This window comes from Ylistrum balloti, unplaced genomic scaffold (assembly GCF_031769215.1).
Source record: "Ylistrum balloti isolate Yb309-2 unplaced genomic scaffold, AGI_CSIRO_Ybal_v1 Utg370840, whole genome shotgun sequence".
NCBI classification, from domain to species: Eukaryota; Metazoa; Mollusca; class Bivalvia; order Pectinida; family Pectinidae; genus Ylistrum; species Ylistrum balloti.
Window position 1 is genome coordinate 2,114,460 of NW_026782484.1, and position 17,882 is coordinate 2,132,341.

General features: G+C 35.8%; 1 protein-coding gene across 2 annotated transcripts; it reads right to left on the reverse strand.

Moving 5' to 3' along the window:
• Positions 1 to 473: 473 nt before the first annotated feature.
• LOC132558927 (protein-L-isoaspartate(D-aspartate) O-methyltransferase-like) lies at positions 474 to 10,356 on the reverse strand. 2 transcript variants are annotated; one of them, XM_060223545.1, is made up of 6 exons: positions 10,286 to 10,356; positions 8,267 to 8,525; positions 6,247 to 6,389; positions 5,345 to 5,662; positions 4,747 to 4,910; positions 474 to 2,213 (listed from the first exon to the last, which is right to left on the reverse strand). In XM_060223545.1, the coding sequence occupies exons 2-6, from the start codon at positions 8,403 to 8,405 to the stop codon at positions 2,192 to 2,194; spliced, it is 786 nt and encodes a 261-aa protein (XP_060079528.1). In that variant the 5' UTR covers positions 8,406 to 8,525; positions 10,286 to 10,356; the 3' UTR covers positions 474 to 2,191. The 2 variants fall into 2 exon arrangements, with proteins under 2 accessions (XP_060079528.1, XP_060079529.1); XM_060223546.1 differs by having other exon boundaries at positions 4,716 to 4,910.
• Between the last annotated feature and the right edge of the window lie 7,526 nt (positions 10,357 to 17,882).

The following is a 17,882-nucleotide window of genomic DNA, read 5'->3' on the forward strand; positions in this document are numbered from 1 at the left end:
GTTTATTGTGGTGTTTCGTTCTGTTAATGGTCAAGGCCATTTAAGGATGTGCCGGGTTTGGGTGTTGGAGGAAAGCTGGTGTTCATGGAGAAAAAACACTGACCTCCAGCCAGTGCCTCAACACTGCCCAATGTGATCGATTACAATAAGACAACCGATGCTTTGTCACCACTAATGGAGATTTAGGATATTTTATTCTGAGGAAAACAAGATGAGACAAGAAAAGAATTTCTAAAACGATAACCCCTTAGGCCTGCAAAAAGTTCGACAATTGAAAAAAATAACCTCTACAATGGTAGAGAATTTCTCAGCCCTTTGGTATTAAATTTATTTTTTTTCTTTTGCTTTGAAAAATTTTAGAATTGTGTAACTGAATTGTGCATAAATATTGTATGGCTGACACACAAATAGACATACCTTGTATGCAAGTATGTATAAGCTAGGACCTTTAAGAAAAGAAATTCACTTCCAAATTTCATCAACATAATTTATTAAATTCAAGCTATATGCAATTTAACAAGCATTCGAAAAAAAGAAGTGAGAGCAATATTGATCACAACCGTGGAAAGCTGCCAACACACAGGTTACAACCTTCCCATCAGGTATCGGTAGTATAGATATTTATAACCATGTCTACCATTGGTCTACACCAGTACAACATTGTGTTACAATAAAGCTTTCATCAGAAGGACAGACAGACTCCAATCTCCAGTTCAATACCTGTTGAATCTCCATCACAGAAAAACATCAATAATCAAATACATGTACATATGTACCACAAGGAAATATTTTGGAAAAGTTGGGTAATTCAAATATGGTTAGTATCAATACCAACAAAATACATGTATTTTCTACCTATTTATCTTTTCATCTTTAAATAAAGAACATGTAGGATTTATGAGAGTGATTTATTTTACCAGAACAAAATTCTATATTCTGAAGTTCATCAAAAATAATGGTGATATTTTTATTTCTACCAAACCTCAAATTCATATACTTTTGAAAATATCATTTACAGTTAGTACCAGATTACAATGAAAAAAACATGTAATATTCATTAATTTACACTTTCTAAAATATAGATATGTGTATTATTTAATTACATAAGACTAAAGATACATGTATGTGGTGGTACGTTATGGATACAATCACCAGATTATAGATTTAACACTATATTTACATCTTGTAATCTCTTTCAAAATATAAAAATATTACAGAACTCTTCAAATTATGTATAATTTCTTTTTATATAATATCATATGTCTTCAGATATTCTGCCTTAATTTTGTGTTTTGATATAAATAATTCAATGCTTATGACACAGTTTTTAATATCTTTTTAGAAAGAAAAAAATCAGAAACAGTGAGATGTAAAACAATGATAAGAATCGAGGACAACAATCTCTGACCAGACTGAGAGAAAGTATTTGAAAGAATTCCTTCACTTTATTGAATGTCATACAATCTACTTAACACAGATTTTGAAATTTTCTTTTGGCTTAAAAAAAAAACTGCCGAAAACTTTGACAGCAAAAACTTCAATGCTAGCAATAGGCGAACAGCTAGTGATTTCAATGACCTTGACCTAGTCATATGATAGGTAGATTTATTGACATGAGGCATTGTACAGTTAAAAGTTTGAAAGACACATGCATCTCAGCAGCATGATCATTAGGTAATCTAAACATGTGTCTCAATAAGGATGTAAACATTAAGTTCATTTCAATTTTGTAGCCAGTTTCACTATCAAATTTGCATATGATTTTTTCAACAAAAAAGAAGCTACCCACATAATATTCAACATTTATTCGTACCTTCACTTCACCAGTAATGACATCCAATGATCTCTTGTCCCAAGACCATTCTGATAAAACATGAAGTTTCTGGAAACCATCTATTGTGTGAAAATTACATCACATTAAAATGAATCACACAAGTAAATATATGTTCATGCTTCATCTAAAAGTCATATACAGCCAAAATCATATCCTTGGGTCCAACCTTCAAGGGAGACTATCCAAAATATCCGGGCTCCACAGGAATACCAGGCAGGTGTTAACTTAAAAGTTTGCCATTTTACGAATAGGTGACTGTCCACGAAAGAATAACAATAAAACTATCCACAGTTGCATCAGTAGGGTAACAATTTAACCAGTAACAAAACAACATAGGTAAGACGTGTGTAACTCAGGTCAAAGTTCATCACTGGTGGATCTGAAAACACCAAAAATACCATGTCAGTAATATTGAACGGCATATTACTATGATATTACAAAATAAGTGAATGATTTAAGATTTCAGCAATATCAACTTTGATTTTCAGTTTTAAAATGTCAGGTTTAAAATGACACAAAATACCAGATAGCCGATTCTTAAGATAAATATTTGGATCTCTAATTTTCAGTAAAAACAAGTGATGATTGCAGATTAAAATTTTATGATATAAAAATATAAGAGAATGCAATTTTCTATCATATTACTTTCTATGTCAATCGTTAAATGTATTGGCTGATATGCAAGTAACAAAGTCTAGCATACAAAATAATGTATTGTTCTCAGGCATATATAAATATATATAAATTACAGATCATACTACTGTGTCTGATTTCAGTGTTTTAGTAAACTTGTTGTAAAACATGCCACCTTTTTGAAACAATCCTACTTGTTCATCTACAACATTATTGGGAAGTACCTACATGCTTATTACTGGTCTTCTTACAGTGTATTTATCATAGATATTTATGTGTGTCATGCTATTTTATAGATCAGTTCCCTACAATCGCTTTATTATTACAAAGTATTCCTTAAAAAGCTCAAGCTATACAAAATTGTATTTAATCTGTTTTTTGCATCTACTGTTCTAAAGGACATTAGAAAAATATCATGACCAAAGCAAAATACACTGGCCACTTATTGCTGCAAAGGACTCAGAATTTTAGATACAGGTAAGGTACTGAGAATTACAAATACCAGAAACAGTATGTAATTTGTAAGAAGGCAGAACTCAGTAAATAGATGTTACAGGTAAGGTACTGAGAATTACAAATACCAGTAACAGTATGTAATTTGTAGGGAGGCAGAACTCAGTAAATAGAAGTTACAGGTAAGGTACTGAGAATTACAAATACCAGGAACAGTATGTAATTTGTAGGGAGGCAGAACTCAGTAAATAGATGTTACAGGTAAGGTACTGAGAATTACAAATACCAGAAACAGTATGTAATTTGTAGGGAGGCAGAACTGGGTAAATAGAAGTTACAGGTTAGGTACTGAGAATTACAAATACCAGTTACAGTATGTAATGTGTAGGGAGGCAGAACTGGGTAAATAGAAGTTACAGGTAAGGTACTGAGAATTACAAATACCAGTTACAGTATGTAATGTGTAGGGAGGCAGAACTGGGTAAATAGAAGTTACAGGTTAGGTACTGAGAATTACAAATACCGGTAATGGTATGTAATGTGTAGGGAGGCAGAACTGGGTAAATAGAAGTTACAGGTAAGGTACTGAGAATTACAATTACCGGTAATGGTATGTAATGTGTAGGGAGGCAGAACTGGGTAAATAGAAGTTACAGGTAAGGTACTGAGAATTACAAATACCAGTAACAGCATGTAATGTGTAGGGAGGCAGAACTGGGTAAATAGAAGTTACTGGTAAGGTACTGAGAATTACAAATACCAGTAACAGTATGTAATTTGTAGGGAGGCAGAACTATGTAAATAGAAGTTACAGGTAAGGTACTGAGAATTACAATTACCGGTAATGGTTTGTAATGTGTAGGGAGGCAGAACTGGGTAAATAGAAGTTACAGGTAAGGTACTGAGAATTACAAATACCGGTAATGGTTTGTAATGTGTAGGGAGGCAGAATTGGGTAAATAGAAGTTACAGGTAAGGTACTGAGAATTACAAATACCAGTTACAGTATGTAATGTGTAGGGAGGCAGAATTGGGTAAATAGAAGTTACTGGTAAGGTACTGAGAATTACAAATACCAGTAACAGTATGTAATTTGTAGGGAGGCAGAACTCAGTAAATAGAAGTTACAGGTAAGGTACTGAGAATTACAAATACCAGTAACAGTATGTAATTTGTAGGGAGGCAGAACTCAGTAAATAGAAGTTACAGGTAAGGTAATGAGAATTACAATTACTGGTTGGTAAATAGAAGTTACAGGTAAGGTACTGAGAAGAATTATGATTCACAGTACATAATGTGAAGGGAGTGTATAAAAAAGTTATGTCAGGTAAGGTACTGAACAGTATATTATGTGTACGGAAGCAGAACTCGGTTTATATTTAGGACAGGAAAGGACATATACTTAGGAACAGATGAAAGTATAGAGGTGTTTACCTTACAAATTTGGTTGCCACTGTAGACTGAGTTTATGTGGAAAAATGGGACATCGATGTAGAGTTTGCCATGATATGGACACAACAGTATCTGGATATGTTTTGTGACAACTCAGGACATCCAGTCATTAGCTTACTGTGGTAGGGATGCAGGAGTGTAGTTGTGATAAGGGAGAATACCCAAACAGATAATGGTAGGAAAATTTATAAACTGCGGGTAATGAAAGGTAGATTGTGTTAGTCTTGTTAAGGAGATGGGGTGTACCAAATCTCTTGAAGCTGAATTCAAATAACTTGAAGCCAAATTTAAATTACATAAGCATCAAGAGAAGTGGTTGACATCACCCCAGAAAGACATGCACCTCAGTGAGGTCAGTATGTTGTTATTTAGACCTTGGCCACTGCTTCTCTTTGCTGGTCAGTGGTACATAGATCACGCCCATCAGATTCTGTTTGTGGACTGTGCCATCAGCCATCTTGTCTATCTGCTGTAGTTGCTGGTGGTGCTCTCCTACAGGAATGATGAGGCGACCACCAGGCTTTAGCTGGTCTATCAGCTGTAGGGAGAGACGATGTGTTCACATACTTGAATAGATGTCAATCAGAAATACATTTATTCATGTAAAATAAAACTTTCCAAAATCAGAAGTATCTTTTTATATTGTAAATTAAATTTAGATCACCCCAGTATACGTCCCTGATCACCCTCATATCTTCAGAACATAATATCATTATCATCAATACAATAGCATGATGCCCTTTGCACAAATCTTCCATAAAACTCTTCAAGATTTTTTTAGGATTTGCCAGATCATTTGAAATTTCATCACATTCAGAAAACATTTTATTGGTTATAACAATGTAAGATGGTTGATGAGGGTTACATTAGGCAAAAATACAAAAAAGACATATTGAGGTTATCATCATAACAACAAACTGGATATCACACACCAGTGCATGTTATATTGCCTCCATTCATACTTCCACTTACTGCCTGGGGTAGTTTGGGGGCTGCTGCCCCTACATGGATTGCATCAAAAGGACCATCCTGAGTGTAACCTTGGCGACCATCCCCAGTAACTAGCTTCATCTGTCCAGTCTCCAGCAACTGACCAATGGCAGGGTCTTTATTTACATTGTCCACAGACATACTAACCAGTTGCTCCATGTGGTCAATTCCTACAGCCATTCCAGATTTACCAACCATCAGAGCCATGCAAGCTGTCAGGTAGCCACTTCCTGACCCTACATCCAATGCCCTTGACCCCTCCTTCAAATGGTCTGACAGCAGTTCTAGGGCATGTGCATGCTGTAATTGTAAATAAAGTATCTTTTTATATCTGAAATAACTATGTTCTTCACATAAAAAATCTTTAATGTTCTATCTAGCTGTTTACAAATGATATATTTTCATTTTTCAGATTCATACTTGGTAAAGAATTATACTGAACTGTCTTTTTTCTAAAAATGTATAGCTGTCAAATTTAGCTAAGTGAATCATAATCCTTTCAGTGACAGGCATGATCATTGTTCTCCGTCTTAACCAGACTTTATTGGCCCCATGAAAACTTGAGTGTGAAAAAATCAGACTGTAGGGTCAAATTAAACTCAAAAACAGACTGAATGGAAGTAAATAATGATGTAACAACACACATTTTAATTGCCTTGGCATACTGGTTCTTCACTGCATAAATTTCCACCAATATTGAAGTCACGGTTGGACAGACCTTTTAATTTCTGTAAAGTTTCCAGAAAATTGATTGATAACCGATAATTTCTGTAAAGTTTCCAGAAAATCGATTGATAACTGATCTGTCGATTTTACCTATCTGAGTATCTTAATTGCTGTTACCATAAATGAAAACCAAATCACTGAAGCTAAGGTAGATTTACCATGTGAGGGGCGCTGATGGTGACAGAGTAGCCAATACTTTGTGGAGAGTCAGCGTAGGCGTACAAAGGATTCTTCACATAGTTCTTCCTGTCTACCTGTAGCATGGCCTGTACTACTCTGTCTGACTTCAAAATACCATTCACTGGGGACAAAAACACAAAATATCATTTACTGGGGACAGAAATACAAAATAATATTCACTGGAGACAGAAACACAAAATACCATTCAACCAGGAAAGAAATACAAAATATCATTTACTGAAGACAGAAACATTGGGTATCAACATTTTACATCTCAAAGTCATGTTAACTACTGCTACCTTGGTGATATGTTGTCATCTGGAGGTGGATGTGCACTTGCTGTAACAACAAGATGCAAATCAGCATGGAAATAGTTTATAGAGCTGCTTCCAATCTTAACAAGCAAACATCTGCCTATCACAACAAGAAGTCTCCTCTACTCAACCTACATTAGACCTGTGTTGCTGTATGGCTCTGAAACATGGGCAGTAACAGCTGCTACTCTTAGCAGGTTTCGATGCAATGATAGAACCATGATAAGATGGATCTGCCTTGTCAAACTGGAAGATGATGTTCCCATAGAATCTCTTCTTGCTCAGCTAGACATCAAAGATATCTCAGAAATTCTTCGGACTAGCAGGTTGAGACGGTTTGGCCAGTAGAATGCAGTAAAGGATGGATGTCAAGGATCCGTACCCTAAATGTCACTTGTCATTGGACCTCGGGTAGATCAAAACTGACCTGGGATGACCTAGTGAAATGGGATTGTACATCCTGAGGAATGGGTGACACTATTCCACCGAACATGGAGCGGGAGACTTCGTTCTCGATTGGACAGCCAGGCCTCACCCTTGGATAAGGATTAATCAAAGGCCTGGATAATCTAAACTGCCTGATGGCCTGGTTGAATACATCTCCACTTGAAATTTGTCAGGTGAATAAGATTCAGTCTCTCCTTCTTCATTACAATATTCATCCAGCAATGATCACATGTCTGAGAATAATCCCACCCATGTCTATTGATATTCAATAATATTGCTCTGTAATAAGCCAACCTCCAGACTATGAGTAAGAGGTAATGTGTTGGGTTCCTTGTGGTCCTGTAAAAAGAAATGTGTTGATTCCAAGTGCTCTTGTAAAAAGAAAGGTGTAGGTTCTCTTGGGTCCTGTAATAAAAACATGTTGGTTCCCTGGAGTCTTGTAAAATGAAATATGTTGGCTCCAAAGGGTCCTGGAAGAAGAAATGTGTTGGTTCCCTGGACTTATTCCAAGGTACAAGTGGAAGTATTAAAATACAAATCCAGTATATACATTACATATCATATTCTGAATTAAATAAAACAAAGAGGTCTATAGGGCCTGTATCACTCACCTGCTTTAGTTTGCTGAAAGAGATTAATTTCAAACAAATGAAAAGTAATTAAAACACTTGTACTTCACCCAAGGATGCTTCAGATCAAATCTTGACAAAATAGAATCATTTCAACAGATTTTAAAGGATTTTCTCCATTTCCAGAATTTGGCTCCACCCCAGGGGGTCAAAACCAAATTTTCATTCAAAATTGATCTCCTTCTCAAAAGCATGTCTCACATCAAAATTGGGACAGAATCTAGATATTCACACATAAGAAGAAAGATTTTAAAGAATGAACGGCATTTCCCATATTGGCACTCTCTCTCCTGCTGAAGGGAGCTGAGACCCTCCATTTATACAAAATTGGTTCGTCTTTCCCAAGGATGCTTCAGACCAAATTTGATTAAAATCCACTTATTTGTTCATGACTAGTACTGATTTATAGGAAAGGTTTGATGCTGTGGTATCCCTATAGCTCACATTGGCCCTTGGGGTGTGGTAGACTTCACCTTCTAACTGGATATCTTTTATAATTATTGAATGATATCTAGTCACACTTTACTAACACTTCAGTGTACCACCCAATCAAATGTATGTTCTGCCATCCCAAGTTTACAACCCAATCATACTTAAGTAATACTTACATCTTAAGTTTTCCACAAGGTTGGCATTGGTGTTACCACTGGATCGCCAAGCCATACTGGCCACAATTTGCCGTGACACAAGTCCCACAAATAAACACAAGTTACGAAAGCTCTTAGAAACCAGTCTCTTAAAAACCATTACACTCTGAACAGAGTTCAGATAGCAGAGGTTGTAGTCATCAAGGTTAAAAACCAGGTCCACACGAAATATGCTGGTCACTTTTTAAGTGGGGGAGACAGCTGGTAAGTCCATCACAGGCTGAAAACAGTACATACATCTATAACAAGTACAATAAATTTATGTGATACATGTACCTGTATGAAAAAAATGATGCACAGTTCAGCATGTAAACTACACCATACAGTAATGCCAGTTGAAATATAATTATGAAATACAATTATAATTTCTATGTAAAATATATACTATATGTGGTTTTAAAATATACAGGTTACATGAAAATTTAGAAAGCAGCTTGTAAATTCCAACTTCACAAATTCATTGAAGTCTTTTGAAAGTGTATTGCTTGCAAATCAACAGACATCCCGGTCAAAGACTTTAAGCAAGGCATTATTTATATTATTCTCCATCTTCTAATTCATCAACTGTCAGAAAAGACATACAGTATTTCTTCATACAACATACAACTGTGCTATAGGGTGAACCATCAAATGCTGTTTAGCTCCTATAACAAAGCAGAGGCTTTCAGTCGCATATAACCTACATTGGAGTGGTCAACAGTATAAAAATCTATAAAATCTAATGAGAAAATGCCTTGTTCTTGTGTGGGCTCAAACTAGCCAATTTCAGCTCCCCATACAAATATCCTACCACTTGGTTAAGGGAAGTTCCCACTAATGGAGACTAGTAAAGTGACCTGCACTCTCTACTTCTACACATATACAAAGTGAAAACCATCAAAGAGTGCCAACTTAAGATCTATGATCATTTTGACTCAAACAAAGTGTTATGACTTCTAAAATGTGTACTCTGTCAACTACAAAAAAAACAACTGTATTTCACAAGCCAGAACTTCTTTGAAAGTCTACCTAAAAATGGACACTTACATGTTGAGTATGAGATGCCTGCGAAAATAAGAATATCAAAAACTTTACCACTAGTATCATAAGTAAACATATAAAAGCAACAAAAGGTTCTAATTCTACCTTGTCATCAATCAATAGACAACAAAATTTCCTGTAATTCTTCAAGTTATTGATCTTTGTCTGTACTATTTGTTTATAGCGGAGAGAAATTTCCAGGATTGGTAAGTTTAGTGAACAGCTAGTGCCATTCTGAGGAAGGGTCACCTTGTAATAGAGAACAGCTAACTCGGGGGCCTGCCATGTTATCCAGCGAAACTGGTGTTAAGTTTGTGGTGCAAGAACATAACCAGCAGCACAGAACATCCCTTAGTCTCATCTAACTGAGAACTGTCCTGGCTTGAGATCATCAATCCATGCACCCCAGATCTTGAGCTCAGGTTGCAAAGTCTGATGCTCTACAAACTGAGCTTGTCTGTAGCCCAATGCAGCAGCATGCTTGATATTCATGTCAACACTGCAAAATGTTCTTCTCAGTGCTGGGAATTGCTGACAAAATCTTATCTACGTAGGTATAATGTATATTATATACACATTATATAATACACGAATACATTTTTCATGTACAGCTGCAGTGCCAGTCTCCAGATCCACTTGATCTGACAGCCTGCTCCCACTAATCGAACAGCTAAAAGCTACACGATATTAAAAGTAATTCGGTCATTAACTAGTTGTAAGAATAAAATCTACATGGAACATGTCTTGTTAATCTATTGATACAGCAACCGTGTACATGGACAACGTCGAAATCCAACGATGTTCAGCGTTTGAGTGTTCGAAATCAAAAAAGTTGTGTGTGGTTTAGGCATATGCTCTCATATTTGAACATAAGCAGCGTTTAAACTAGATGTCTGTCGACAGGAAACAATAAAGAGATTAATATGCTCTGATTATGATCGTGCTGTTACCATACATTACCAATATAACAGCAAAATTGCATCAATTTCTGCTACTGCGCTTCCAGACAACACACGTACCTTACGACCAAATCAGAGAGATACCGAAAGTAATTTGAGAAGGCGCATTCGGTTAGAGTTCATTGCTATGATCGAGTTGTTTCCCATCTCACTGTTATAGGGTAGGCCAAACTACTCGTCATCTTTGATAGAAAAATTAACGTGGATTCCACACAATAAAATTAGAAAAGAACGATGCAAAAATGCACTTAACACATTAACAAACGTCTCCGGAAATAATTTAGGTACAAACAAACTAACAATATTGACTCTATGTACGGCACTCATTAGATTAAAAATAACTATGGCCGTCAGGTTTACTATGCAGCTTTTGGCACTAAAAATGTTCGACATAATTTAACATAAAGCATTAAAACAGCACTAGGTGTTTTAAAGAGCACAGCGTCAATAAACATTTACGCCGAATCCGATAAATTGCCATGGAAATTAAAGAGGAGAAAGGTCATACTTCAATATTGAAACCAGAATACAAACAATAGGACCCGCCGGATTTCCCGCCAAATGAAAATGGTTTCAGAAGTCAAATACACTAAATACAGAGACAAACTACAACAATATGCCAAACCGCCATCTAATTTTGTATCAAATCAACTTCTTATAGAACACAATTTAGACAAGTTAAAACTGAAAACATTTTTCCAATTCTAACTCTGCTCTGGAAATTGGACACTCCCAACATTCGTTCAGAAATTTGTGACAAAACCAACAACAAGGAAAATTCAGCAGAAACTAGGGCAAAAGTACTATCAATAATTTGCGAGAAATGTAACAATCATAGCAAATATTATACTGACGGGTCCAAAAAAAATCACAAACGGATAGAGAGGGTTTGGTATTTATTCCGGAGAAAACAACATCGCATTATCACTCAGACTGACCGATAAGTGCTTCGTTTATACCAGTGAAATAATTGCTATAGAATTAGCACTTAGACTTATAAACAGCCAAATAAGAATTTTTCTTCATTACAAATAATGCAGACTAGAAAAAGCGAAAGAACTAATGTAATTAACTCCATATTGAATCTAATTAAAAACTTAACACGACGGGGAATTTGGTAATTTTTGAGTAAGTACCATCACAATTCAATATACATTGAAATGAGAAAAGCTGATGATCTAGAAGGAAAAAAACTGTTCAGAAAAACACATTAGAATGTAAGGTAAAATTATCTAAGACAGAAGTGTATTATATTTTCAATCAACAAATCAATAATAAATGGTCAGAAACATGGAAAAAATTGGAAAGATCAAACAACGTAAGGGAAATTATAGATAAACCTAATACTAAATCAAAAGCTTTAGGACGAAATAAATTAGAAGACATTATCATTACAAGACTGAGATTAGGAAACACGAAATCAAAAAGTAACATCAGTTAAATGGTTAAAGATATCTCACCAGACTGTACGCATTGTAAAACAGGAGAGACAATAATCTCATTTTTCTATATTGCAAAAAAATCGATCAAGAAAGAAAAGATCTCATTGCCGAATTCAAAAGAATAAAAATCCATCAACCAGGTTTTGATGTCACTTGAAAATGAAAGACTGCTCGTCGAATTCGTATGAAAACTTAACTTCTCAGACGAAGTATAAACGGTTTAAAAAGACCGGTCGAAGGGAGACAACTCCCAAACATCAGAAACCTACACAACACTATACAACGGGTATGATCACCATTACCCAGGGAGACTACACCAGAGAGAATTACTACTGATCCTCTCATACATTGGTGCATAATGACACCTTATGAGGTATGTGGTGTCTTCCTCTGTGCTACCATTCACATTTGTAAAACAATACAAAAATGTACTTATTAATTAAAACAACACACACAAGTAAACACGCCCTTTTAAGTATTTGTTAAAACAAAGGACTAAAAGGAAGAAAATACACAAACAAACTTCACATTTAAGACCCTACGTCCAGTGTAGATTAAACATAAAAGAAACCTCGGGGTACAACGGTCAAGGACTGGTTTGCAGTAGGATTCGGGTCTTCTACCCTGGCTGGTAGCATATGGAACTCGGTTCGGCAGGGCAATAGGGTAAACAGTTCTCGATAATTATTATACTGATCTTATTATTCAATACTGACTATAGGGTCTCAAACTCGAAATCTAAAATCTCACACAGTTATACTCAACACACTACCATACATACGATACAACACAACACGAAAACATACAAACCAAATAAACACTATACAAGACCCGCCCTCCCGACGTGAAAATAGACCGACTCTACCAACTGAGCCAAAGAACCATGCTCCGTCAATTGAGAGATAGAGGCCGTATTTAACACTATATATACAAGATACATCGACCCGTTTCTGCAATTACAATTATCATACAAAAAAGGAAAATATTCTTCAGAGGTTTTCACCATAAAATTGTAATACACATTTATATACAAGTTTTAAAAATGGTTTACACAATGCGTATTTAAAGGATTGAATGTTAGCTCAAAGGTACTGAATGCTGTCTTTCACATGTCAACTCCCTTACCTAAGTATCATTTTGTCTATATAAGTTTTTTCCGTAGCTCATGAAATATGTAGCATTCAGTAGAATTTCAAAAGAAAAAATCAATTGTATCTTTCGACATGTTTTCAATATCAAAAATCTATTGCTAGGTATGTACATATGTATAGTCATGTCAGTGTCAAATAGTACTTACACTGTTGTTGACAAACACGTAACGTCTTAATGAAGAGTGTAGATGTTAAACAGTCGTGTCTTTTCTAAAAGGAAAATGTGACACATACTCGTCTTTGGCTAAAAATATATATGTGAGTGTGGGCTGCTGTCAACGTCACATCCTGTTAAATGTATCATCAATGTGGACTGTTGCTATTGACTTGGTCCTTTTCAGATCCACCTAACGTATGGATTCCTTGTCAACGATTCGGTACACTACAGATATTCTACCAGCGCAGAAAGAATTGCTGTCAAAGTCTGCCTTTTTCAAATATCAGGGCGGACTACAGCCTATAAGCCATTCCTTGTCAGTTCTACCAACAGTTTGGACAGCTGCCAACGATCTAATCCTTGTCAGATCTACCAACAGTTTGGGCTGCTTGCCAAGGATCATATCAGCTCTACCAACAGTTTGGACAGGTGCCAATGAGCCATTCCTTATCAGCTCTACCAACAGTTTGGACAGCTGCCAATGAGCCATTCCTTGCCAGATCTACCAACAGTTTGGACAGCTGCTGATGAGCCATTCCTTGCCAGATCTACCAACAGTTTGGACTGCTGCCAATGAGTCATTGTCAGATCTACCAACAGTTTGGACAACTGCTAAGGAACCATTCAAGGAGCCATTCCATGTCAGATCTACCAACAGTTTGGACAACTGCTAAGGAGTCATTCCTTGTCAGATCCACTAACAGGTTGGACTGCTACCAATGAGCCATTCCTTGTCAGATCTACCAACCATATCGACGGCTTCAGTGACACGACCCTCTTCAGATATATCAACATTGCGGACAGCTGCAAGTGACAGAAACCTGCTCAGATCTAAAAATAGTGTAAACTGCTGTCAATGACTTTGTCTTTGTCAAAACTGCCAACAGCATGAACTGCTGTCAATGATTCGGGCCTTGTCAGATCTACCAACTAACACTAACCCTTATTTTACAACAATTGCGAGAAAAGCAAGAAAATACCAAAATGTCAACATAATCCTAATCTACACTCAAATTCAATAAAACTAGGGCAAAATATTAACAAAAGAAAGTTTTATCCGCAGACCCCTGAAAAAAGTACAAGGATAATAAAACCAAGTGTTCCGGAAGAGTAAGCGAAACAAGGTTTTCCAGCTTACATTAATCACTATTGTTAGCGCGGATGGAAGCGCGCGAAGAGTCTTACTGTAGAAGGAAACCGGAATAATCGGGGAAAATCCGCGTGGTCAGGCGGGTGACCCTCATACCTCGGTGAAAAGCGAATACGTTTCCACTGCTCCATCCGATCAATAATGTTACTTGCTTACTTCTGAATTTCTCTTTCTAAGAGGAAGATCTGGTCTAGGTAAAGTATGAGACTAAACGACACATCAGTTGTTTCTATGAAATCGGCGAGATTTGTTTGTTTGTTGAACGACATTCAACAGCTATGTACAATAAATCTATGCTATATCTATACTTGGTCATAAGTCAAGGACCACCCTTATCTTAGACTGAACTTTATTTTATTCGCTCTTTTAAAAAAATATTTAATGACAACTTAACAGGATGTATAGGAAATCATTTTAGGCATCTAACGGAATCACACAGTTAAAAGGAAAAAGGTTTCAAAACAGGAAGTGTTGTATCATTTTAAAAAGACATGCGCAAATACGTATTCTTAAAGTCTAGAAAAAATAGACTTGAACTGTCTTATGATAATATATACGAAACGAAATCACCAAAACATGTTACTCGACCAAGAAGATTAAATAATCAACGAGTTCTATTGGGTATAAAAATGTCAAGATCGGGTATAATCACCACGTTTCTGGTACAGTTATTGTGCTTGTCGTCTCATATCATTGACCAGACGCCAAGGAATACTCTGCCATTCCTGAATCAATGCAGTCCGTAATTTTCCAATTGTTTGGCATTTTAGATCCCGTACATTGACGTCTTATCTGAGATTTTCCCATACATGTTCAAAAAGGTTCATGTCTGGTGACATTGCAGGCCATGGGAACGTCTCTTTCACCGTTTGTTGAAGATAGTCTTACACTAGGCGAGTTCTGTGGATGGGCACAAAATGAGAAAAACCTTCTTATTCTGAATATGTTTCTTGATGAATACGTTTTAATTGCTGTCATGTAACTTGTTATAGAAATGTTATGGAGAAGTGGATTTTACATTGGAATAACTTGTGATCGATCCTTTTTGTTTAATGACAAATCAAATCAATTTAAATCAACCAAAAAACATTTGGTAAGGAGAATGGCGTGATGCATACTATAATGTCACGCAATCCATGTAGACGTCACCTAACGTATAGTTTTATCTCCGGAAACTCCCGGATAAAGAAATTCAAGCATCCACTTTAGTCCGTTTCCGGGAGTATGTGAGGCTGTATTCCAGATTGGATCATGATGAAATAGTTTATCTGATTTCTAATATTGTTGCTGATACCGGTAATTGCTTGTCTAAGTAGTTTGTACCTGTTTACACCGCTCGGCGTACCCGCACCACACGTATCTGAAGTTTCCCGGAATCAGACAGTTTGATTACCTTATCGTCGTCTGACATCAAACCCTTCTGGTTATTACAGATGGTCCGTGGGAAATATGTACGTGTCAGCGCAAATCAACCGTTAACAATGCCCCTGCTTTTCTATGTGATTTCAACAGTTTCCTTCTCTCAAGTCAAATGTTTACACGGTCTACTGAATTAATCCAGTTCGTATTCGTAAACAAATACATATATATAGTTTAGATAAGAGAAAGCGAATCTCACATATATATATAAAACCAAACATTAGCAAGACAACAATATATAGAGTTAAAGCAGACGCTCATTAACAGAGGTCATTATTTGCTAGTATGGTCATATTGAAAGCATCAGACGGCTGCTGACCACTGAAACGTTAAACTTCCTTATTGAGAGGCCGAGTATTTCTCAGTATTGGCGGTTTAATGACACAGACATGGAAACAGTATTGTCCTTGGTATCGACCAGATTTGAATGGACGTCAATGTTTCGTTTTACATTTTAACTCTTTTGTATCATTTCCAAGCCATCAGATCGAACTTTTACGTTCCTTCATATATCAGTTTACATGTCCGTGTCAAATATATAAGTATTTACTTCTATACAATTTCACATGTCCGTGTCAGATATATAAATATTTACCTCTATATAATATCACATGTCCGTGTCAGATATATAAATATTTACCTCTATATAATATCACATGTCCGTGTCAGATATATAAGTATTTACCTCTATATAATATCACATGTCCGTGTCAGATATATAAATATTTACCTCTATATAATATCACATGTCCGTGTCAGATATATAAGTATTTACCTCTATATAATATCACATGTCCGTGTCAGATATATAAATATTTACCTCTATATAATATCACATGTCCGTGTCAGATATATAAGTATTTACCTCTATATAATATCACATGTCCGTGTCAGATATATAAATATTTACCTCTATATAATATCACATGTCCGTGTCAGATATATAAGTATTTACCTCTATATAATATCACATGTCCGTGTCAGATATATAAATATTTACCTCTATATAATATCACATGTCCGTGTCAGATATATAAATATTTACCTCTATATAATATCACATGTCCGTGTCAGATATATAAGTATTTACCTCTATATATCATACTCCCTTCTGTCACACGGTATCGTTTGTTATTCTGATCGTTTCTTTAGCATAGTAGTTTTGTACATCAAATAATAAACACCTTTTACATTGTAATTCTAATTTGATGAATGTCTTGTCTTCAAATAACAAGAAATCTTAACTTATTTGGAAATCATGGACACGGCAGACTACATCACTCGCTTTACCAAATTAATAACTCGCCATTATTATTTTGCCATTGGGAAATCAAATATTTCTTTGATCTATAAAAAGTTATAATTTTTCGATTGACCAAGATTTACATCTCTTGTGTCGTCGATTGAAAAATAAAATGCTTACCATTCCGGAACATCAAACGATAGCCGTATAAAGGTTTATACATTGCCTTTACTGCGTCATTTTTGTTGTTGTTTTCAAAGACGCTGATATGTCTTTGTTTCGACCGATCCTGAACTCTCTAACGTACTTTCTAGATCACTGACAAGTCCTAGAAGACTATACCTGTCTTTTTAAAATACAGCTACGTGTCTTTTGTAAACCTTTGTAGAAGTTGTACATGTTTGTATTACTTGTTGTTATTATATAGAACAGTGACCAGTAAAACACACAACGTGAGCTTCAACTTGCCTGAACCTTGTTAGATGAAACAAAAAGAATACAGTTCCTGTGAAAGGTTACCTGGTACACTGGATCTTCGTTATATCTTTTATTTTACTTTGAATTATCCGAATGACTACGATAGACGTGTAACTAATTACAATTTTGTACCAATACATACAAAAAAATTTCTCTGGTTTCAGAGTGTTCAGTAAGATATCATCATCATCATCATCATCATAATAGTTGTAAGGGTATGTCTGGTCAGCTTTAGTGAATGCCTGGACACAAGGGAGGCTTGTTAGATAGAGAGTATATACTACTATATCATGCTGTTTTGGAGTATTTACAAATGTTTGCGCTCGTTTCTATTATACAATTATCTATGATATCATATGTTATGTAATCAGTCAGAAAGATAAAGAAAGGGATGGTCTGGGTTACTTGTTGGAGGGGTATACACTGTTGTTGGTCAATCTACACTTGTTTACATAATTTGTTACTGTTTAAAAACGTCTCCCCTAATTTGAACCTGTTTTTCTACCTCTCTCTAGATACTAGTGGAGGTCCATATTAAGAAATGTAGAATCTTCCCACT